The 24,449-nt window shown below is 42.1% G+C and overlaps 1 protein-coding gene across 1 annotated transcript in view; it reads right to left on the bottom strand.

The window, feature by feature from the left end:
- zfpm2a (zinc finger protein, FOG family member 2a) overlaps positions 1 to 24,449 on the bottom strand; it is a 120,113-nt gene that overhangs the window by 57,299 nt on the left and 38,365 nt on the right. The window contains exons 3-4 of the mRNA XM_085422588.1: positions 24,166 to 24,267; positions 6,057 to 6,181 (exon numbers count right to left, since the gene is read on the bottom strand). Of these exons, the coding sequence (XP_085278714.1) occupies positions 6,057 to 6,181; positions 24,166 to 24,267 (227 nt within the window). The remainder of the gene's footprint in view (positions 1 to 6,056; positions 6,182 to 24,165; positions 24,268 to 24,449) is intronic.

The raw sequence follows: 24,449 nt of genomic DNA, 5'->3' as shown, positions 1-24,449 counted from the left end.
CAGTATCTTGACATTTTTGCTCTTCTGTAGTTACAAGCTAAAGCTCTCTGTTCGTAGCCAAAAGTGGCGCGCAGTCTCCGGCGCATGCACGCGCCCTCCCACACACCAGCACATTCACAAACGCGCAAACGCTATGACCTAAACGCACACACACACACTCAAGTGCACTCAAACATGGCGCCATGTGTAAGCGCACAGGCATTAAACGCTATGTTCTCATACAATCTTTTTAAAACTAAAATATGATTTTTGACCCGGATTCAGTGTGAGACCTGACACCAGCGGACATAAAAGAATTAATTAAGACTTCATTTTGTGCCTCTAACAGCTCTATATGACAGAATAAGGCAAAAGAAAGAGTAATAGAAGTTGTCTTGCTCGCACTTAATAGTTCTCCAATGCTAGCTGTTTCCTTGAGGTGCTTTTAATCTAGAGGTTAAAAAGAACAATTCCACCGAGGCTCAGATATTGTAGATATACATACGAAACACTGTATCAGAATGATTCCAATGATGTATGTTTCAAGGGTAACATTATAACATCGGGCTCTATTCTTGTTGTGCTTAATTAGCCTGTAGCGCTTATTGACTTTTATAATGTCCTTGTTGCCTGCAGTCTTTGAAATCGTTCTCTTTGTATTAAGGACCTTGTATGAAACAGAGATTACAGTAGCAGATATGTTTGTATCACAAACCTAAGCTCACAGCATACGACAATATTAAGATAGAAAGCAAGATTAAAAAGAAAAAAAAAACACAACTCCCCGACAGATCTTAAACTTTAATTAGGCAAGTCTTATGCATTTTAATTACTGTGTAATTTGTACTAAAAGGCCCTCAAAACACATAAAGAGCAGAATTCTATTGAATCCAGACTCATTACAGTTGCACCTTGACTAAGCCCCAGTAATTAGCATTGGTATGGCATTGTACAAGAGGCGGCAACACCCTCATCAACACACATTTACGACAGAGCTCTAAATCTGCTGCTCATTAATAGCCTGCCTCCCAATCAATTATTAACACCTACAATGGAAGCCAGGCTCACCGGGGCCAGGCCTCTTACTCCAGGCAAACCGTTGGCCACCTTCTCCTCCCGGTTCTGTCCAGCATAGGTAATTACCGCTTTTAAAGACACCTGCTACTCAATAGCTTCGACCCAGACTGTTAATTTAGCCCCCCGATTGCAGACATTTATGTCTGAGTGTCACTATTAATTTGCGTTAATTTGGAGAGTGTGAGAAAGCCGGGTGGAGGCGTTGTCGGCAGGCGGCTGAATGTGCTCGTCGCTCACCTGCACCAGGGCTGCGGCTGTAATTGGAGTCTAATGGTCTGATTGATCAGTGAGAGAAGTGAGGGATGAGACGGCGCTCTGGCAGCTTCATCAGTCAGAGAGAGAGGAGAGAGGAGGAGAGGAGGAGGAAGAGGAACAGAGCGGGCAAAGCAGCTAACAACAGGAGCTCTGAGCCAACTCTTGGGTGCTTTATTCTTTTTTTATTATTTCTCCTGTTTTACTTTTTGTCCATTACTCAGTTTGACCCCTTCCGCTTCTGCCTTCACTTGCAATGGTGCAAATTTTGGTATCGATCTGATACCAAGCAAATACAGGGCCAGTATTTCCGAGACCAATACCAATACGGATACTTTTAACCTAAAAGACAGCTTGTAGAGGAGAGCAGCGTGTCATGATTTATAAGACGAATCATCATCAATTTGCAAATATTGAACACATTTCAATCACCACTCAATCACTGTCAATTTCCACAACGTTCACTTAGCACAACAACACACACCTTTCAGCTCTTCATGCATTCTGAAATGGAAATGAAATAGATGCAATTCAGGCGTGCTTCATACCTGATTTTTGAGGTATATCTTTATATATTTTTATTCCAAATAGCATTCAACACAATTCAGTGAGCTGCATACTGAACTTAGTGGAGAGACACAAAGTATTGATCGTATCGCGCATCGATCCAATATCAGTACCAACATTGATATCGGTGCTATCGATATTTGGATCAATCCGTCCACCTCTACTTTGCAGTGTCCTGTCTGATGCTTAGTTTACAGGCCAGACTATCATCTGTCTTGCAGTGCAGTTGAACCATTATAATAAAACCATATGATATTTTTTAAAAATATCAAATAAAATAATAACTGGTTCTATATTTGGGTTCAACTTTATACAGCCTGCAAGTGATCTAAGAGTGATACAAGAAAACATTTAACAGTGTTTAACACAGTGCAGTGTGATTGTGTTAACAGGTCTGCAACAGCAATAACTACAACTCCAGTCCCTCATGCCAAGCTGAGCCCCTGGGGTCTACAAACCTGCCACGGCCGACCCATCAGCTGTGAAATCTGCTTTCCTCTTTGATAAACGGTCGAGATGTGACCCTATCTCTGTCCTGCAGATGCCCAGATTTCCTGTCACGCTTTTTCCCTTCTGTTTTTTCCTGCTATTTCTCCCTCTGACTCGCTCTCTTTCTCTCTCTCTCGCTCCCCCTTTCATTCTTTCTTTCTACCTCTCTTTCCTGGCGTGCCTGGACAACTGCATGAAACGCTCCACTCGCTGTTCTTCCTCAGCATCATCCATCACTCTGCTCAGCTATTGAGGCCTGTCGTGCACGAGCCGCCAAACGCACATAGACTCCCACGCCATAGGCACAGGCAGCTCGGCCAGCTCCAGCGCCAGTTCCCATGTGCGTCCACGAGGGACCATTACACCCCCCCCACGCCCCACTTAAATGACTCTTCATGTGCCCAAAGTGCTCATCGTTCTGTCCAGATTAATGCAAACACATCTTATATTCACTGTATTTTCATTATTTACTGTAAGCCACTTTAAGGAGTCATTGCACTTTAGTCCCGCTCTGGGCGTCGTGCCAAGGATTGAGAAACGGACCTACGAGCCCACCGTACGCTGCGGCTCGACAAAAATAGCTTGACCTCTAAAAAGTCATACCTTAAGTGACGCGTGTGGACGATGGAATAAAATATGTTTGATTTTAGAGCGGCTCTATCAATATCTCACTAGCGGGTCATGTGTTTCAAGCATCAGAGAGGTGTCACTGCTGCCACATACCTGACTGCCTTCGGGTAATTCATTCACCTCTATGGTTTCAGAAAAATCTAAGAGAGTAAAAGGAGATTTAATAGTGTATGGAGGTCACACTTCATGAGAATGACTGAGTGTGGCTTCTAGCTGTGGTAGAGATCCACGAAGCAATAAGGCTTTATTTCTACCTCAAACGCATTCTACCCCCTTCTGACCCTGCTTTGCAGCACTGGCCACCCTGACATGCATCAAAACTAGCCGGCCTCTTTTAACCCCTTTCTCTTCTCCCTCCCCTCACACTTACATTTGTTATTTCAACTTTTCTCGCTGGTGAGGCATCAGAGATTTGATCCTGTCTAGATGTTTTAAGATTTGCACAGCTCTCGTACCTCCTACTGAAATAACTGAGATAAATGCAGCCCTGCGTGCGGGGACGTTTCCAAAGGCTGCTCGTTTAACAATGCAGCGGCTCGATAAGTAGAAGCTTGAATTGAAAGTAAAGAAATAAACTTAGGGTACTGTAAATGAGACCAATCCCTTGTGAAGTGCAAAATACTACAATTTTTGAGTTTCTGGCTCATTCTGCACCAAGAAAAAAGAGAAAAAAAGGAAAATCTAAAGTAAAAAGTTACACTGAACCCTAAAAGGAGGCTTGGTAAAACAAAACATGCCAGCTGGGTTGACCTAGCCTTTAATGAGAGATAGTGAGAAGCTGCTAACAGCCAGTACCCCATTTGAGAGATGAAACTTAGCAGAGGAGGAGGGCAAGTAGCAAAAGCATTGAAAGGGCTCCCATGAGAATAGACACACATGAGATCCTTAAAGGCAACGCGCAAGAGCTTCTTCCTCTGCTTTTAATTGCGATAGAGGTTTGGCATATTCTGTAACCCCTCCACAGCCTATTACAGGTGATGACCAGCACCTGCTCGGTTGAAAAAAAAAACCCAACAACCTAAGGAGCGTCTGTACAGCAGTGATGAATTCCTCAGAGGGTAGTTCGTTAAGAACTTCTCATTCTAGCCAAGAGCAACAATCAGTTTATGCATCTTGCTCAGCAGCGAGTCTGATGAATGTGTAAAGTTTTTATCTGCTGGAAAAGCTCAACTAGCAAACAATTCAAGAAGATGCTTTATATGACGTCACTCGATGAGTCTGGAGGCGGGTCATTTGAGGGAAAGTTGAAGGTTGATTTTGGATGCCTTTCAGTGAAATTCATGCAGCAGCTCATCGAGAAATATATGGAGTGTGTTACTTTGGAAGGCAACTTGAGGTGTTACTCTGTCAAATCACTTTTCCGCCCAAGGATAACTGGCTTTACCCTGAGAGAAGCCATATTTCATGGCTATAATACGGCCTGAGTTATTTAAAGCCACTGATGACTTCAAAACCATGAGGGGAGCTTAGAAAGCAGTCAAAAGTGTTCCGAAAATGATTTAATAAAGTTATGCGTTTAAGGAATCTGGGAGAATGGATGGCATGGCCTCTGAGTCTGAAATCCTACTGGACTTATTCTTGTGTTTTTTTTCTCCTTTTAAACAAGATGAATGTAAGGCTGGTTTTGACTTTAATAGGAATTTCTTAATTAATCCAAATGCAGAATGGAATATCAAACCCACGGAGGGCTTGTCCCTCCACCAGAGCAGCAGGTCAACACGAGTCTCTGCTGGGATCTCCGAAACAAGAGATATAAAGCTGCTGTGCGCAGAGTAACATCAAACATAACGGGCTGTGACTTCACTCAACTGAAGCCTGGACTGAGCTCCAAATCCACCAATTAAAATGTTTTGTCATAAAATATGCAGATTAAAGGGGTAAAACAGATGCACTTCAAAGGCTTATGTTGGGGGCCAGTTGGATCCCAAAAGAGTCACCTCAGTAGGTTCGAATGTCAGGGGAGATGCCATTAATACGGGCTTAGCTGTAAAACTTTCTAGTGATCAAGTCCCCATGGCTGCTAAAGGCAAAGTTTGACTAAATTTAGTGACCTAAGTTTAATCATGACATGACTCAACAATAAGAAAACAGGCTTTTACTGCAAACAAATAGCATTTGGGTTAAGGGTTAGTCGCTTTAGTTCACTATAGAGCCCTCAATGGATTTTTACAAAAATACCAATAATGCATTGTAAAGTATGCATCATTTTAAATGGCTCAGTAAGCCTATAAAATATATCATACAGTTTTGTTTAGCCAAATCTGGATATGAAATACAATTATTATTTAAGTCAGCATGACTATAGTGAAAATAGTTGGTTGTAGTCACTCATTCTTGGTAAAATTACATCTATTCTGCTAATCTTGGATAAACCATGTTCCAAAAAGGAGAAAAAGCCACTGCTCACTCGTTGGCTAATGACATGTCAATCATAAATCAAAGCTTCAAAAACAGAGAAACCAATGGGCGGCTACATCCAGCTTTTATACTGTCTGTGGTTGCAAAGCGGCTTGCAGATCACCTAATCTGCCTCCACTTCAGCTAAGCTTGACTTTGCGTCCTGACTAAATAAATGCTCTCTTCAATCTAATGTACAGCAAAATCTAGTAGGTAGCTAAAAATCTTGATTGTCAGATGACAACTGGCCCAGCTTTAATGTGGTACTGAAGCTCAGTCTTGTTTTTATCGCTTTCAACGACTGTTTTGTTTATATTTCACCGTAGGTACCAGAATGCCTTCGTTGCATCACTTTTTGATTATTAAAATGTTCCCTTTCCCTTCTAAACAAAAGCACACAAAGATCCCTGAAGTGTTGAGACACTGACATTTTGAATAGACAGCAGAGCTGACTCACTGTTTTCTTTTAGGACTCTGGAACAGTGGGCCTGATCCCATTTAATTAAAATTTATTTGACACTTTATCTTCATTTCACTTCTTAAATCATACTTTTATTTTATAATATAGACTGTACTATCATTTTAGTGAGTTCTGCTCATATTTTAAGGATGCTTTATAGCTACATGTTTAACGTTTTACAGCAGTTGGCCAAACGAGAACTTACCAGTGTAGAGTTTTCAGTGCTCATTTCAATCTTCCCCTCAAAGGGTCCCCATGTTGTCCCTAAAGGGAGCTGCTGCCGGCTGTGGATACGACGCTCACCATCTTTAAGGAATGCGTCCAGCTCTCCTGAAAAAACACACCAGACGCCAAAGCAGTCAGCCATAATGCTCTATATGGCGCACAAGTTCTACATCAAGTCACAGCTATGTTCATTCATTCTTATTTTGGCTTAAACCTACATGTGCAATCCTTTTACTCCCTCAAAAAAAAAAGGAAAAAAAAGTGGAGGTTAAAATCCAAGCAGCTTCAAAGTGGATAAGCAAATCAAGCGAGCATCCATCTGATGGTGTTCCTCAGACACATGGTGTGCTAACCCTACTTGAAAGGTGTCTTGTGTAGAGATAATCTCTGTGAGACAGTGCAGGCTTACTGGCTGGAGAGAGCAGCGAGTGGCAGCCCTATTCCTGTTGTTCCGGGAAGGCAGGACCCTTGTTAGTGCTGTGCAGATCTTCAGTTAATTAACAGTGGAAACGGATAGCACTGTTAGTACTATCAGCACTCATCCCCCCAACCACCCAGCTATCTTATCTCTTAGATTCAGTGTACTCTTTTTGACGTGGTGATTAATCAAACAGTTATGATAAAACTCATGGCAGGCTGTGACATAGTTTACAGAGAAGGATGTTTCTCTGAGTGTTTGTTGCAAAGAGAAAGTATGCAGCTCTTAACTAGTTGCCTTGACAATTCTGAGAAGTGCTGCTGGATTCAAACATCTGTAGCAACATTTGGTCTCGCTTTATAGTCTCCATGGACACGAGAAGTTCAAATAATGTTCTTATCAGGCGTGAGTCACGTTTCAGAACTTCTTTAAATAAGACTGAGGTGACCTTTGGGAAGTGCAAATTCAGGTCAGCTTCAGGCCATCAGCATGAAGCAAACCTGGTAAATATACCCCAGTGTGTCCGGACGAGTGATCATAATGCGTGTTATTAATATACAAACCGAACTCTACATGTGTTGTTAACACTGTGTCTCATAACCTGTTTGTTAACACATGAGGCTAAAAGGTATTCGGGGCATTTGGTTCACGATGAATGGGTTGAAATGATCAGTGAACTTTACGACGTGTATTTGGTATAATGACCTATTCAGCCCTGTTCTACTCTGTAAATATCAACCATGTATCAGTGGCCGGCTATTGTGCTCCACCGTTAGGGCTCTATGGAAATGTGTGCTTATGTGAAGCTTTGCATGCATAAACATGACTGAAACATCGGGCTCGTGTTACTGCCCACTAGAAAATCATGCCTTGGCGATCATATATTCATCAAGAACAGTCGCAGCTGTGGCATTAAAAAGCTAAACGTCACCTCTGATAAAAAAAAAAAAAATCACTCCCCAGACCTGTTATAAGATTGAAACAGATGCCCTGGACATTTACTTATACTTATGAAATTGACCGTATAAAAACAAGATAATCTGGACTACATTATCTCATTCTCACCCTCCCTCTGTATCCTCTGCCCCCCCTCTCCTCCCTTGTTCCTGCTGTTGCATGCTGTCCTCCTGGTGCTGCAGTGGAAGGTGGGTAAGCTCATTACAGAGAAATAATTAAACATTGGTGCACAGCTGGTCGTCATCACTGAGAGCAACAGCCACCGCTTGATGCATTCTGTTTGTCCTCAGATAAGACCCACGGCCTTTAACCGCTTGGATGCAAGTTCCTGTTTAGCCCCGCTTGACACACAGCTAAAGCCATCCCCAGCCAACAACTCTGATTCCTTTCTCCTTCTCTTTCTCTTCTCTGGGTGGATGGATGGGGGGGGTGATTGGAGTAAAAAGAAAAAAGGGGGTAATGGGTAGCGTTAGGTGTGAGAAAGAGGAGGAGGGTAAAGAGGGTACGATTCAATTTGTGCGGTTTGTGGTCCACCATGTTTAGGTGCCAGTTGTGTGCATCTCACACCAAATGTTGCCTGAGGACCTTGGCTCACAGATGGCTTGTCACATCTGTTGCAGATACTAGTGGAAGATCTCCACAAAAACACCCATGGATGAATAATGAGTCCCCTTCATGGGCTGTCTGTGTCTCTATGGGCATTTACAGGTTTGTGAATGTTGCAAGGCAAAAAAAAAAGAAAATAAACTAAAATAAATAAATAAATAAGTTATATTGACAGATGTGTTCTGTCATCAACTACTAGCTGCTGACAACTTTTGTAATTACGGTTGCATAAACTCTTTATGTCACAGTGATAATTCAATTTCTTACGAGCCCCCAAATCCCAACTCTATTACCTATACTCATTACAAATAAATTAAGAACAAATACAGAAGTCACACTGTTTAACCCGTCAAACTGCGAGCGGCAGACTGAACTAAGAGGAAAGCTCATAATGGGCTATTAGGAGATTTAACAAACCCAGCGTCTGTGTTCTCTCTCTTCAGTGTTTTGCTCATCATCCAATTCTCAAATGCCACACACTTGGCAAAACACGAGCTCGTGATGTGGCTCGAGAGCCCCCCCCCCTCCAAATCCCCAACCAAAACCTCACCACAACCTTTATCCACAACCACCACCACCCCCACCTAACCACCACCCCACCCTCGATAAGATCATCATCTGTCGCTAGACTCTAGGGTCTGTTCCTGCACTCCACAGATACTTGGCAGACCAATGAATGTCCCTTTGTGTGGAGAGATCTTCCTCAGATAGCACCCAAGATGCTCCACACTGGCATCTGTTTGTTTTTTTTTGTTTTTTTAATGTGTGCATGTGTGTCCTGTCTTTCTTTTCTGCTCTGGTGCAAAGAAATGGGGAACCTCGTCTCCCTCTCTCCCATCTCCGGTGTACGACTGAATGCTAATGAGTTTCTCAGTGGCAGGATGCCAGCCTGCTATGATGTGAAGAATAAATGGGTGTGGACCATTGACAGACAGAGGTGAACTGCCACTTTCTACTTTTGAATAATGTTATTACATCTAATGAAACTCTTTTCAACAATCCCTTAACATGCAATTCACCTTTTTTTAATTTCTCCATTATGTTGGGGAAAATGATCTTATTCCACCACCTGACAATTTCACATTTGCATTACATTCTGCATTAGCTTGTTACAGATCTTTATTACAGCTATACGACGTTCACAGAGGTTAATACATTCGAAACGAAAGCTGTGTTTTATAGGGCTGCGCTAGGGGTGTGAGGATAAGCATGGACTGGCAGTAAGTGTTACGCTGAATATCCATGTGATAAATTTGTAAATTATTCTTTTTGTGTGGTTTTGTATAGTTATGGATTGTCTCATACCTTCTGTGTATCTGTATTTGGTTTTTAATCAATTTGACAAAAAAAGATAGAGATATGATTATTTTTGATTTTCTTTAAATTTGCTGACTATGATAACCTGATATAGTGACAGGCTTAGGGTGAACTGATTTCCACTAGTTTGTCCACTGCAGTCTTGGGTAGGCTATGTAATTCTTGCATATCACATTATAAATACTTCCTCCTACTATGTTTGATTGCATAGTGCTTATTTTATTTGATATGATATTTGTTATGTGAGTTTTACATGTTTAAAATTAATCTTTTTTTGTGTAATTCTACAAGATTACAACAGGTTTGACTTACAAATTACAGGAGTATTTCCCTAGAGTGATCTGGGCCCACTTGTCTCTTTGGAGGGAGGAGGATCTGAAATTCAATCCAAGTTTGTGTTTTTCATGATTACTTTTAAGAATTTCTTCCTAGATTGGAGGGGACACACTTCCATGATGGTCATGTGCACATCTACAGGGCAGGATGGAGAGGTTACCAGTCAAATGGGTGACTGGTTTACAGGGGGATTCTGGACCAACAGTGTTCGTGATTTTCTTTGTGAAAACACTAAAATAACTAAACGTCCCTTAAGAAGAGCTACAGATAGTTCAAAAGACTTGAGGAATCACTGCGGCTGTGCTAGTGACCCAGTGTTTTTTTCCTTTAATTTGTCATCTGTCCGTAATTCAAGGCTCCAACTGAAATATTCGTCCACCCTATACTTTAAAATTCAATGACTGATTCGCATTTTAGTACAAATGTTTTTATTAATGCACAAGACGTTCAGACCTGAATTTTCTTAATATAATTTCTGGCCTGGAGTGGGGCCTCTGCTAATGGTCAGAAATGACAAATGACATCATCATCATCTCGCTGAAGCATATTAACATTTGTTAAAGAACCGGGATCCGCTCGAGGTATTTTCCATGTGAATTTAACTTCTGTAACTAGTTCAAAGAACAAACTTACTTTGAGGAAAAGAAATTACCCGCAGCACTAAAATAGCCATTCCAGTCTGTGGTCTACTTCACCTTTATCCAGTTAGTGCGAGTATATTAACAGTAAAGGCAGATGTTGCGGGAAAAACAAGGAACGACAGAGTCTAAACAAGAGGGGAAACTGTGCTTGAGCGCCGCACAACAGGCGATCCTTCTTGATATCAAGCAGCGCCTCTGAATCAAGGCAAACAAATGTCTGCTGTTCAAAGTTCAATAACCTGTGCGTGGCAATTCACAGATGTCCCACTGAATCCAAGTCATCTCCACTGATAGGCCATGCTATAGAGCCAGCAAATGGGCTATAAATTAATATACCATGAGAGCGGCATATGGGGTGAAATGGAACGCAGTGTATCAGTTCAACAAAAGGTGCCACATCTTTAAAGCAGATATGTGATATGAAATTTTACAGCTGAAGGAGAAATGTCACAGAGCTTTGATAAGAGAGCAACGAACTTTCTCCCCCCTCCTACCCAAACCCCATTATCAGGTCCAAGTGAGCAAAATGCATCATTTATAACCCAGAGCCCACACTATTATCTTTGAAAAAGGCACTTGTGTTAACACAACTGCGGACCCCCACCACCAGCAGCACCACCACCTCGTCTTCCTCTGTCCTCACCCCGCCCCTCCGCCCTCCCCAAACCCGCCCTAACCCTGCCTACATGTGGCCGCGCTTGGCCTTGAGCAGCGGGGAGAACGTTTGCTGGGGAGCAAGTTTCCAGGCAACCACATGAGTTTGGCCACAGCGGGAGGGGGGGTGGGAGTGTGGAGGGGGTGAAGGAGAGAGGGCTTAGTAGGGGGGATTCACCCCTTCAGGTCAGGCTTGTTTTCAGGCAGTGGATGGCTTGAGGGGAAAGAGTTAAACAAGCCAAAGGGATTAGGGCATTTTAGCTGTGACACTCCACACAGGCTGAGCAGGGGGCTAGGGGGTGGCTATGGAGGTCGTTCGGATGGAAGTCTCCGAGCCTCTAGTTGTTGATACATGCAACAATGCCCATGAAGTACCGTTTTTTTAAAAAGACAGATGTAATTATGGGTGTTTCAACTCAGTCTCCTGATAAGACGACTGATTGCACACATTATGCTTTTTACAATATCCGCTCTAAAACCTAACCTGACTTAGATTTAGGCTGCGCCAAATAATTATGTTTAAGGTGAGGCAGCTAGCACACATTGTTAAGGCTGGGGAGAGGTTTTGTTTAAAATAAAGAGAGCATCTTATATGCTTTCTTACTGTTTTTGCCTTTTAGGGTAGACCGAGTTACAGATGAAAAAGAGGGACAGTCGAAAAACCTGAAATAACTGTACATGTGCAACAAGTCAGATTAGTAATTTTTGCCCTGCACATGAGCATGCTGTTTGAATGTGGGAAATCTGAAGTAGGCAAGCGTCCATGTAAGTAAGGTAAGTATTTCATGTCACCATGTCATTTTCATGTGGTTTTTTCACTGTTTAACTTGAAGTGGGATCATTGTCATCTTCATTCTGTGCTTTAAAGGCTAACGTATGTCATGCCGTGGTGTCATTCAAGGTTAATGGACAATTAAGAGTAATGTGCAGTGTGGCCAGCAGGCTAAAAGCGAGATGCAATTTCTCAACTGTACCTGTGGTAGAATCCAGTTGCACTGAATAGTGTTTAGTTGAATTGTTTAACATTGCTGGTTAAAAGTCATACATGTGGTTGAATGTAAAAATCGCTGATTGAAGCCAGAACCACGTATGCCACCACTGTGAATGACAGCCTAATTCAGTAGATGAATGAACTACTGTTATTTTTAATGGTTTAGTAGGCTATTGTTATGTGGTTGTAGCCTCCAGTGTTATTATTACTGTTTGCAATTGCTCTTTAAATGAATAAGTTTAAAAAGTTGCTCAATAGAAAGAAAATAATGAATTGAAATACAATTAAATATTTGTGCGTATGCAATTCCTGTTCAGCATTTTACAAATTACTGTTGCTCAATAAATACAATTAATTAAAATCATATATTTTTTTGTTGACTTTTTTATTTGCGCTGAATTGCTTAGGTAGCATTGTGGATGGGTGTTTCAAGTGCACCATGCTACTGCTTTATGTATACCCAGCATGGATACACTTAAAACATCCATGCACTTTGGAAACCATAAACTACTTAAGGATATTGTTATTTAATATTACCTTTGTAGTGTAGGAAGGAAGGAAACATCATATGAAAATTAAACTTGTTTTCATTCGCTAGCTTTGGTGTGGTAGTACCAAAAGTAAAACGAGTACCAACTGCATTCAGTCTACCTCAAGTTTATGGCTATAGGTAGCATCCAGTTAGCATAGCTTGTCATAAAGATGGAAAGCAGAGCAAAACCTAGCCAGCTGCTTCAAGGTGGATTTAGTTTAGTTCAGTTTTCCCAAATATTTTTTTCCCTGTTTCCAGGCTCCATGGTAACCTGTAACCATAGACTGTATGTAAAAAGTGGACTTGGTTAGCAATTGGCATCTGTAGACTTTCTAGCTGTATCGCACAGATACAGATACCTGCTAGTTAGTAAGTCACACTCAAAATAGCCTTTTGTTTGTGAGAATTTCACACAGCAAAATTGAAGCACGGGCCTCTTGGACAGGGTTAGTGCAGCTATTCATTTGTGTTCAAATTGCATGACAATGTGGTCTAGTTCGATGACTCGAAATAACTGAGGTGAAGCTTTCAGAACAGATACCAGCTGTATCCACCTATGTTGGCCCCTAGTACTGAAAACAGTTTTGTCTCTTTTACTGAGAGAAATATCTTTAAGTCTTAATATAAAAAAGTTAAGAAAAAAGTCTGGGGGATTGGTTTGATTTGGAGGTGGCCTCTAGTGGCCAAGTGAGGAAATGAACTCTGTTTGGAACTTAAATTAAGTGTGTTGAGCTTTCAGCCACGGAGGTAGCCACTTTATTGCAAGTTGTGGAAGTAATCCTAGGGATACCGGACATAGTGTTTATGTGGGGATCCAAGACTAAGGGTCTTTTCATACTCATGATTTTTGATATCGTTTTTAAACTGCAGCAATTAAAACAACAAAGAAAAAGGGAACGTTTAGAAAAGTATAGCGGCATGTGTGCACACACTCACTCACACATACAAAAGTTTCAGTCCTCTAGTACATTATCAACACAGAGACTGGTGTTTGGTGTCATTGAACAATTGAAATATACCAGCTGTCAAGCACGCAGTCTCATCAAAAGCCAGGCGAAGTTAGCAGGAGGCTGGCTGACAACAATCTCTGAGACATCCATCTTTAGAGAAGCAGTGCAATTTCTATTGATAGCATGTAAAGCGAGACGGGAAAACTTAAAGAATGACTGTCCTCGCGCAGAGATATCGCCGTATCGCCGACAACATCTAGAGGACACACACCACTCATGCTGGAATCTGATTATTTTAAATGCTTTTCTTTAAAATTTCAGAACCATCAAAAGGACATTACTCTACCTGAGTGTGTCAGGACGGATGAGTAAGTGATTGTATGTGAATAGGGAATGCACGCACTCGAGACAGAAGGATAACAAGATTTTAGGAGCAGAAGAAAGATGCTGTTCTGTTGGTTCAGTCTTGTCACAAACCGTGTCATAAAGAGTTATACTTTTCCATAACTATAGGTGGAGATTGCTTTCAAAAATATGGCCGTGTAAAAAAGTACTTTAACAACTTTTTTTGTTAGCAAGGAAAACAAGTAAACATTGCTACCTTCTTGATATTCTGCAGTTAATTGACAAGGATGCTATTTTTAAAGTACTCCTGAATCTCCTCCCAAGTCAATTACCAGCCTGCAACTTCCCCTGAGTAACAGGGAATTCAGTTTTTTCTTTTTCCTGGGTGACCTAGTTGTCTTTTGTGAGTAGGTTTTAGCCGGAGCAGTTTGACAGTCAACAGATAAGATGGATTAAGCTTTTTTTTTTTTTCATCCAGTTTTGATGTGAACAGCGTAAAAGCGGGTTAAATCATTGAGTTTCAGGAGTATTTTTAAATGCCTGGAGATAGCGCGATAAAGGAGCTAAACCTAAGACTTGGGCCGGGAAGGTCAAGGTCGCGGCTTTGGAGAGCAGCTACCCGGCGACGGGGGCCGGGTTTCGTCTCTCTCGGAGCGGGCTGAGCGCTGGAGCCGAGCCCACCTCTCATCACTCCCAGAAAAGCTACACGGAAAGGAGTGAAACAAAATCCGTCGAGAGCTCGACGGGCGGCATCAAAGAGCAGCGCACCCTTGCCTCGTGTGGGTGTGCAGAAGGGGAGCGTGTGTGTGTGTGTGAGTGAGAGTGGAGATGTGTGTATGTGTGAATGTGTGTGTTAGAGGGGTATGGGGAGGGGTAGCTCCTCTTTGCATTTTGTGTGCATGCATGAATGAGGTGTTATAGTGTGTGTCTGCCTGTGTCTGTGTGAGCACTGTAAAATATCATTCCTCCATGAGCAACTAGCTCCATAATTATGTTTTGATTATTTGCGAATGCTAAAATAAAACAGCAATTAATCTGCTGATGTAAAACAGAAAATAGAAGTGCGACGCACATATTAAACAACCCAGTTTACAGCGATATTAAAAACAAAATCACATTTTGTGAATATCATTTGTTCAACGTTCCCCCCCCCCACCAACACCCGCATCACCACCTCCACCACCACATCCTTCTCTTCCCACCTCCCCAAAGACCTGATCCGAGGCGTGCTTAACATGCGCATAGGAGCTGACAGCCGTACAGTCACGTGACGTAGCTCAGCCAATCCTGAATACATTTGAATTTTTAAGCCGCGCAGCGATGAAGCCACTTGAGCAAAAGAAAAGGTGAAGGTGCGACTGAAATAAACAAATCAGAGCGATACGCCCGGGTCGACGCGCCGGTGCAACATGCCCGTTTATCACGTGTCACATCTGGTCGACACTGAGAGGTTTGTTGTTTTGTTTCTTCCTCTTCGGTTTGGAAAAATATTTCTGAGGGGACATATTTAGACACATTTTGTGGACGTCTATTCCCCCACTGCTCCTCATGTCGGTGACAGGGGAGAGTAATCCTATACACAGGCTGCTATTGTGAAATGAGAAACTAGCCTCCTTCACTGCCAGAGACCAGATGCACCTCTCTCTCTCTCTCCTTCTCTCTCTCTCTCTCTCTGTCCTAATCTGTAAACGACTTAAAGGAGCCTTATCTCCGGGCTCTTCTGCTTCATTTCATGCTTGATTTACTTTAATTTGTCTGATAGGGCACAAGGATTTGGAAATGGCCCATCTTTCGGTGGAAAATGTTCTGATTTTTCTCCGGCATTGTTATGTGGAGGTTTTTGACTTTTCTCTCCCCCTCTCTCTCTCGCTCTCTCTTCCTCCTCCTCTTTCTCCATCTCTCTCCCTCTCTGTCTCCCTCCCTCTCTTTCTCTCTCCATCACCTCTCTTCTTTTTTTCCTTTTGAGGGGTGGGGGGTGGGAGGGGGGGTGGATCTTGCTCCAGTGCAACAGTCTGTTTGAGTGCATTTAGATTCGAGCTAGCACAGCACAAACAACTTTTCCATGTGGTGCGATTTTGTGATGGGCGACGGCGACACAGGAGTCGTGTTTGCCTTTCAGATCCACATTGGGCGCAGAGCAGCCGAGTGCTTCAAACCACAAAGATCTTATGTTTAAGTTAAGAGGCGACTGGCCCTCCAGTTTAGCAAGTGGGTGAGCGGCTGGCACTGATAAAGTTGCTCCACAATGAGGGACAGGGACAAGCGACATGTCTACAGATGCTTCGACTTCTTTTTTTTTTTCTTCTTCTCCTGGCGGAACTCAAGCGCTTGCTTGACTGTCTGGCTGCTCCCATCACGAAGACATTCTCCCCACTTCTATTTAGTGACTGAATGACAGTGGAGGCAGTGAGCTATGATTAGAGAGGAGCCCATATCTTACTAGATCCTGAATAATCTCCATCCCCTCCCACCAATGAGCAAGGCACAGAGGCGGCGGAGAAAGCCAGAGGAAAAATGAGACAAGAAGAATGGACAGAGCTGTTCTATGTATGCCAAGATGTCACATAGTTCCCCTGGACTCCTCTATATGCCCAGTGTGGACACAGTATAAAAAGAAAAATCAAAATTCATTCACTTTGAGTCGCTTTAACTAATCTGAGCAGTGGCAGACGTAATCAAAGAGAATTTTACATTGAAATCTGAACAGAAGAGAAAGAGACATTAACTGGAGACTTGCATTAAACAATTAAACTCATTCACAACTAGTGGTTAACTGATTGGCTTAAAAAAAAAAAAAAAAATTTCCCAAACACAACGACATGAAACGTCACTAACTCCGCCTCCAACACATAAATAAATGGTTAACTACACACACAGAGGAAAAACAGAGAGGAAGAAACAGGGAAACAGGGGGGACCATTGAAATTCATCTCACAGCCTGAATTTACTTAACTGCGGGTCTGTGCGCGGTGATAAACGGAGTGATGATCCGGCAACACGTCTTTATCCATGCTTTGCTTTAATTAACGGCGGCTTGTTTGTTGAAAAGATGATTAATATGCCAATGAAAATTGCATAATTGAATACCACAACACTCGCACAATCAGGGAGGAACATGCCATTTTTTATTAACTTTTCAGTATCATTATTATTACTATTATTTGGTATTTTAATTCACTTGACAAGCGGCGCCCCTCCCCACCCCTCCCCACCACAACCACCGCCGTTAAACAGACAAAAAACAAAACAAAACCAAAAAAAAACACCAAGGATGGTGGAATTGGCGTGACCGGTGGGCCACACTGGGCCCAGCTGTTCATCACCAATAGGAGGTCTTCACAGTCGGTGGTACTGCTGTGATATCAACACCTATCAGTGTGAATGCTGCACATGAGTCCGTGTGTTAGAGCAGGGACAGTGAGAGTAGAGCGGGGTTGGGGGTGGCTGGGTTGGATGCAGCTTGCATGGCACTGACTGAACTCCTGTGGCCAAGCAGAAATCTGTGAGGACACCAAAAGTAAAAGTTTGCACACGCATATGAAATGGCACACTATCTGAAGCACCGGGGACCAGATTTTTTTTCCCCTTCACAAAGCAAAATTCACGCATGAAGAAATAACTCCAAAGTCACTCGAATAAAAGTTAAAAAAAGAGGCCAAATGAAAACGACGAATTCCACAATTTGAACGAGTTTCACTTGAGCAACCCAGAGTTTACCCAGTGTTACATCCCCTGGCACAACTTGCACCAGCGTCTCCATACTAATACTAAATACACACATCAAATATTCAGCCAATTACAATGAGAGCTCTTGCAAAAAAGAAAAAAGAAAAACCTGCAATGCTATGGTGCCCGGGAGGGTAAGCATTACAGAACAAACACACTTTCAGAGAGCTAAAGAAAGACACCAGGGGTGTCGAGTCCCCCCTGGGGTGGAGGGTAGAAACAGCAACACCAACCTGCCCTTTAGGACTGTCACATTTAGCGACGATTTATGTTATTTGGACTTTTTCACATGAAGTGGAATCAAAAAGCAGCTGATTTGTGGACAAAACGCTTGGAAGTAAATGATCTTATTAAAGCCTTCTCCCACGTATCCACACAAAACTAGAACTGGATATAGTGACATCTCCCTCACATGATAAGAACAGTGATTGCATTTTTGTCCTATTTTAGATTATATAACTAACAGCCATGAAGTTCCTCCATAAAGCCTCTTAGTATAGCGGATCAGTGACTAAATTTGCATCGAGTCGATGCAGCACAGGAGTACAGTGATTTGTCTAATCTCTTGTTGCATATTTCATCGCTATAATCACACATTGTGCATTTGCGAGTGTGTACGTGGTGGTGATGGCGGTTGCGGTTGGGGGGGAAGTGGGCTGTTTTCTCCTTGCACAGGTGATGCATAGAGTACAAAGCCATCATCAACAATCTCTTAAGAAATAAATGTATTTGTTAAAAAAAGAAGAAGAAGCGGACAAATGTTTACACACAGCACTTTGATTGCAATTTAATTTTACATCACTCAGGGCCCTGAACTCACAGAGAAGCTGATGATGGACTTTCATCATCAGTATCAGCAATCTCAGTGTCATTCATGTTTTGTGAGACTTGTCAGAAGACTTTGAATAAACCCCTGGAGGAGCGAGATAAAACCTTCCTTTTCTGCGGGAGAATTGCCATGATGCACGTCCAAATTTCTTGATTACAAGACGAAGCGGGGGGAGAGAGAGGAAAAAAAAGTAAAAAAAAAAATAAAAAATAAAAACCTTGAATGAAAGCCTGCGCTGAAAGTTTTCAGTTTGCTGATATAACAGTCAAGTGTGTCTATAAGTCTACTTAAAACGCTTAGGTATCAGTGGAGACAGCTGCGACACCCTCGTCTTATGATTCTGTCGAGACAGTACACTATCAAACCTTTCATACCGTTCCCAAGCTACATTTCCGGTGACAAAAGCTTTGCGAAAGCCTCCTGAAGGATTCATCTATATCCTAATATTTCCAATCCAATTTAACTGGAGCAGCCGGAGTGGTCTGAGCACTAGTTTACCAATCTTTGCTTTCCAAGACTCTGTGTGCTGAAGGCTTGAGGGGTTCAATCAATGGCGCTTTGATCTCGGCTGGAACCATAATTATTTAACATTGTTACAAGGATTTCTCTAATCCATCCTACCATTAAATCCCTTTTACACCCTCATCTTCTGCAGCCTAATCTGCATCTGGGTGCTCCGTTTGTCTCTCTCCCTCATTTCGGCTCGCCCCTCCCTCCTTGACGACACCCTGACTTTATAATGGACTTGGGTGTCGACTTAGAAAATGCCTTGTTTACTCAGAGCGACCTGATTGAACTGTGCTCAAACGGACTGTTGCTGTGTAAGAATTTAAAAGTTGTTTTTCTTAGTCGATCTGTACTTTTAAGTGCTACATAGTTTGGGTTTACTTTCAGTTCAGCTGGGACTGAATGGTGAAAGGATTCTGCAGCTATAATGCCAAGATCTGGTCACCGAGCTCAGTAATCTCAAACATTTCACATTGTGGTCCACACCACATATGACCCACTTTGACCTTAAGTGGGCTCGGCAAGTAAAAAAATCCCCTTTCTATTAGCGTAAAGACTTAATGCCTAAATTTGTCAATATAAGAAAAAGAAGAGTAATTACTACACTTTCCTCAGTTCAACATGTTTCTGTTTTTCAATGTGATAAAGAAATGCTGTTCTAGTAAATGAAGAACGGCTCTTTGGGCTTAAACTGTAAGAAATAAACGTGCTTATATTCCAGACCATCCTGTAATTGGAGGAAAGTTTTTTTGTAAACCACAGAAATTGCCCCATATTTATTATTGATTTTATTGTGGACACGTTCTTAAAAAAACAGATATTCCTGTAGTACTTTTCTGCCATTTAACTGATTATCTATTATTTTATTACTACAGTATGAATGGCTCTAGGTGAGATCTTTATCAGCATGACAAGTTGTAAAATTTATAAATATAAAAGTCCAAAATTTATCCTTCCCTTTATCCAGAGCCAGAGTATTTGCCAGGCTGATTGTGGCCCCTGGGCCTTATGTTGGACACCCCTGGTCTAGATATAACTGTCACCGCTTCATCTTCATTTTATCTTTTTTTTTGGTCAATTTTTCCACTAAGTTTCTTCAGATGAACCAAGGGAATGTCCAAGTTCATGTGACTGATGCCCAAAAGGTTTCATCCCATCTGTTTATTTTCATGATCACTTTGTCTCCCAACAAAAAACGGCCCACTGTCCTTTTGCAAATATTTGCATGTCTGTGTTTCACCACGATATAAATAGCAGCACGGGCAATCGCAAACATTTGTTGAGGCACCTGCCACAGTATCGTGGCCATCTGGTCCTCCAATTCTCCTAGCATGACATATGTGCATTAAACCTGAAATGGTTATTGTTTTTTTTTTTTTTCCTTTTTTTTCCTTTGGCGACTGGAAGAAGATGGATTGGCCACAGACCGTTCTAGGTTGGCTGGAGTCAAAAATGAGACTCGAGACTTTTTACATCTGAGTGAGGCTGCGTTTTCAGCATGTGCATGTTTGATGTCTTGAAAGGGGAAAAGAAGGGGGTGGATATAAATGGATATCTTTTTTCAGGGTGAAGTGTGTGTGTGTGTGTGTGTGTGTGTGTGTGTGTGTGTGTGTGTGTGTGTGTGTGTGTGTGTGTGTGTGTGTGTGTGTCCCACTGTCAGGTAGATTCTCAGATGGCCACTCCTTCAGCTGACCCCTGCCTCGCCCTGGCTGATGCCCAGCTGGCATCAGCAGCTGAGCAAGCTGGGCCATGCCGGCCGTCAGGGACAAGCCAAGAGAAGAGATTTGTGGACAAGGTGATCACATTACTTCTGTTACCACTCTGTCACACTCATCTGCCCCTTCTGCATCTCCTTCTTTACAGCGTGGCTCATTTTAAGTGTGTTTTAGGGCTGATATCTTAGATGTTGATGTCGCTGTATGCAAGTCACATCTACTTCAAATCCAGTTTAATCAGTTTGGGAAATTGGGTGTTGACATTAGCTGCAAACTGACAGCTACAGTAGATCAGCTTAATTCAATTCAAAACACTAGCATGTTTAATGCTGCTTCTAAAGTTCTCTGAGGCATTCCAGTGATATAATGTTGCACTCTGGGACAGTTTATGGGCCTTTTTTTTTTTTTTTTTAGAAAAAGGTTAAAATCTAAGCAGCTGCTAAGTCTTTCTTAGCCTTTTAAAACTCCATGTCATAATGCAGTGGAGATGATTTTTTTAGACCTTGACAGCTTGTTGTGCAGTTTCACTAATTATTCCGAGTGGAAAGTAAGCTATGCATCATTTGGCACAATGTTAGAATTGGCAAAACTATGGCAAACAATACAGTTATTTGGGGGGGGAAATGCACAAGTCTGAAACTCTTGCTAATTTTGTCGCTAATCAACGTGTTATAATCAGAGGATATCCACCTGTAGATGCTAAAATCAATCACGATCAGTTCAAAAGATGGCATTCATCATGCTTCAATCTGCAAAAAGATTGTGATCAATGGAAATGCTTTCCACTGTATCACTACAGAAATAAAATACAATAAAACTTGTTAGCACACACGTCACACTGCATGTGCACACTGTATTTATTTGCATTTGGGCAGCATAATAAACTGTGAAGCCAAACCACATCCTATTAGCAGTGGACAATACAGTGCCGTATCTGAGTATGTGCTGCTTCTTCAGCTACATATTAGCTTTAATTCTTAAATTTAGAGGTCCACAGCGTAACCTAACAAATGCACACACAGACTAGACACTTGAGCTGAAACTGCAGCGAACACAATTACAGCACTCTTAACGAACCCTGGATTTTCTTCACTTTCCAAAGCGGGGTGTGGTTTACATGAGAAGGCATTTAGATAAGGATGAGAACAAGTTCATTAGCAGAGTTAGCTAGCTAACACACACCATTCCCAATTAGCCTAGAGGAGAGCAAGCGGGAGAGAATCGAGAGAGACGGAGTCAGATTCCTATCACAGGCAGTCCATGAAAATGAATAGAATAGCATGACACGCTATCTGGCAAATCAGCGGCTGATTGCGAAACACCCGTGACGAGAAATGAACACGAGACAGAAGATCAGTGTGCAGATTTGCTTAAGGACATACTTGTAGAGATGAGGGGAGAGAAAGGGAACTCGCTGGGTGTTCCACATCAGAGACCCAGCACTCTGAACAACAGAGAAGAGCCAGCTATCAGATTAATAGTGAGTCATTCAGTACGCTTCTCTGCTGTTCCAGACAGAAAGACAATCAGAGAACAGGGGCCAATCGTGGACAGCACTTGACATGAGTTACTAAAGTGGAGATGAAATGCAGGGACAAAAAAAAAAGAAAGAAAAAAGTTCAATTACAGGATGTAGATTGTAAAGGCTTTTGTTGTTACTCAGCAAAAGGGAAATGGTATGGAGGTGCTTCAATAGAATCACCAAAGCAGGTGGGCATGTTCCGAGTTAGCCCACCTCATTAAAAGGCTTCACTCTCTTTTTATGTAATGGCCATTACACGTCCTATTCAGATGCACACGCGCAGTGATTAAAAATTATCTGTTGGTGATCATAATCACAGCTGCTTAAACTTAAGCCAAAGAATAACAAAGAACTTTTGAATGCTCAACTATCTGAACATTTACAAAGAGATTAAAGGGGAGACAGTCTACAAACTAAATAAATTTGCTTTTAATCGCTTCCAACAGGAAGTCATGTCATTTCGAATGTCCCTATCTGATTGTCTGATTCCCCCTCTTTATTCAAATTATAACATGCCCATCTGACTTTTCCAGCACAATGGGAAAAATTAAAAAGGGAAATGACCTTTCATGGCAGCCATGATGAAAGAGTGAATGGCATTATTATGCGCCAAGATTAATTTCGGTCTACTCCACAGTGCCCATTGAGAAAACACACGAGGGGGGCACGGGTGCCTTAGTCGCTCATTAATTGGTAGGTGTATCATAGAGATGTCAAAAACAAGATGATTATAAACCGATGACCCGGCTGCGAAGCGCACACAATACGCTACAATATGAAAGCTTGTTTGCTTAAAGTTGGGTGCAGCCAGGTGCTAAGTGTCATTTTTCCGGCAGCAATACAGCAGAGATTGGGCCACAAGTGTCCAAGTCCTCTGATAAGTTGGAACCACTCATGCTGCGGTTTAGCAAAACATGAAATGGGCATCATGTCTCACATCACTTCCCCTGCAGTTCAGCTGTCCTCGCTGTATGCAAAGAGAAAGTTTACTTCAAGTCCCCCTCCTCTCCCTCCCCACTGCCTGTCCAGCAGTGTGTTTCTGAGCCTCTAATTCTCATTCTGATGGCTAAGTAGAAGGGGGAAAGCATAATTACAGTCAGTCATACATCCAGTCATGCTACATCCATCCCTCCTTTTCAAAGCAGTATTTTTAAGCTCAGCATTTCTTGCCAAAAAAGGGGGCCTTTTTTTCCCCTCTGCATGTGATGCCTTCTTTTTGTCATGGCCCCCATAGTTCTGAGCTGACCCCCTCAGCCCTGTCTCCTGACTGATCACAGTGATGGTTTATTACTGTCGTCCCGGCGCTCTTATCTTTAGCCAGCAATGCTCATTTCCTTCCCCAGATTTAAATGCAAATGTGAAATTTAATGATAAATGCATTATCTGATAGGTGCGATAACACTGATTCACTGTCAGTATAAAATACACACCCCAGGGGGCTTCGAGCTAGCAAGCACAACTTGCCCAAATCCACTTTTTTCTCCCGCTCTCCCTTTCTTTTCTCTCCCCCCCCCCCCCCCCCAAAACGCATGTACCTGCAATAAATTCTTGAGGTCATTTTATGCATTAAAAGGAATCACATTTTGTGTGTTCAGCAGTGCGGGCGCAGGCTATTGCTGAGCAGTAATTGCCGTGCAACTATCTTGTTCAATGTATTATCCATCATTTTGATGAAGTTACTTTTACTAAAAGGGCAAACAAGATAAAAAAAAAATGTGTTGTAAACTCTTCAAAAGCTGCGTCTGCATTGCATTATTCAGTTCTTTAAAAAAAATGTCTTTAAGGAAGCAGTTGTCGACAATTTAATTTACTGTTAACCGAATGGTGGCTTCACGTACATTTCAAGTGAGCAGCAGACTTCTGACACGATTGTGTAGCTATATAGTTACTATACAAGGCAATCATTTTTAGAAACAATAATATTTTATCCCCTTTATCACCTTCCCTCGAACTACACCGCATGCCTTTCAGTTACTCAACAATAACTTTATCAAATGACCCCCGAAAGCCTGTCTTGTAAAGTAATACTCATGCTTTTCTTACTTGGACCATCCCATTCCTCTGGCCCCATGGCAGCGTGCCTGCTCTTCTCCCCCTGCCCATCCATCTCCGACTCTCCTGCCTCTCGATTGCCATCTTCCTCTCCTGTAAGTAAAAGAGGGAAAAAAGCACTTTAAGTCCCACAATGCACACAAGACCCAAAGTGAACAGCACTCTCTCCAAATTTAATGTTTGGACACGTAATTTAATGAATCGTTGCATTATGCAGACTTTGGTTTTTTAACATCTTCTCCCTGTACCAGTTAAGTGTCACAATGTGACGTGTG

Source organism: Rhamphochromis longiceps, linkage group LG11 (assembly GCF_057381845.1).
Source record: "Rhamphochromis longiceps isolate RC_006_pf linkage group LG11, R_longiceps_female_GT1.1, whole genome shotgun sequence".
Lineage (NCBI taxonomy): Eukaryota > Metazoa > Chordata > Actinopteri > Cichliformes > Cichlidae > Rhamphochromis > Rhamphochromis longiceps.
Note: the sequence above shows the minus strand (reverse complement) of the source record. Positions and strands in the feature narration are given on the sequence as shown.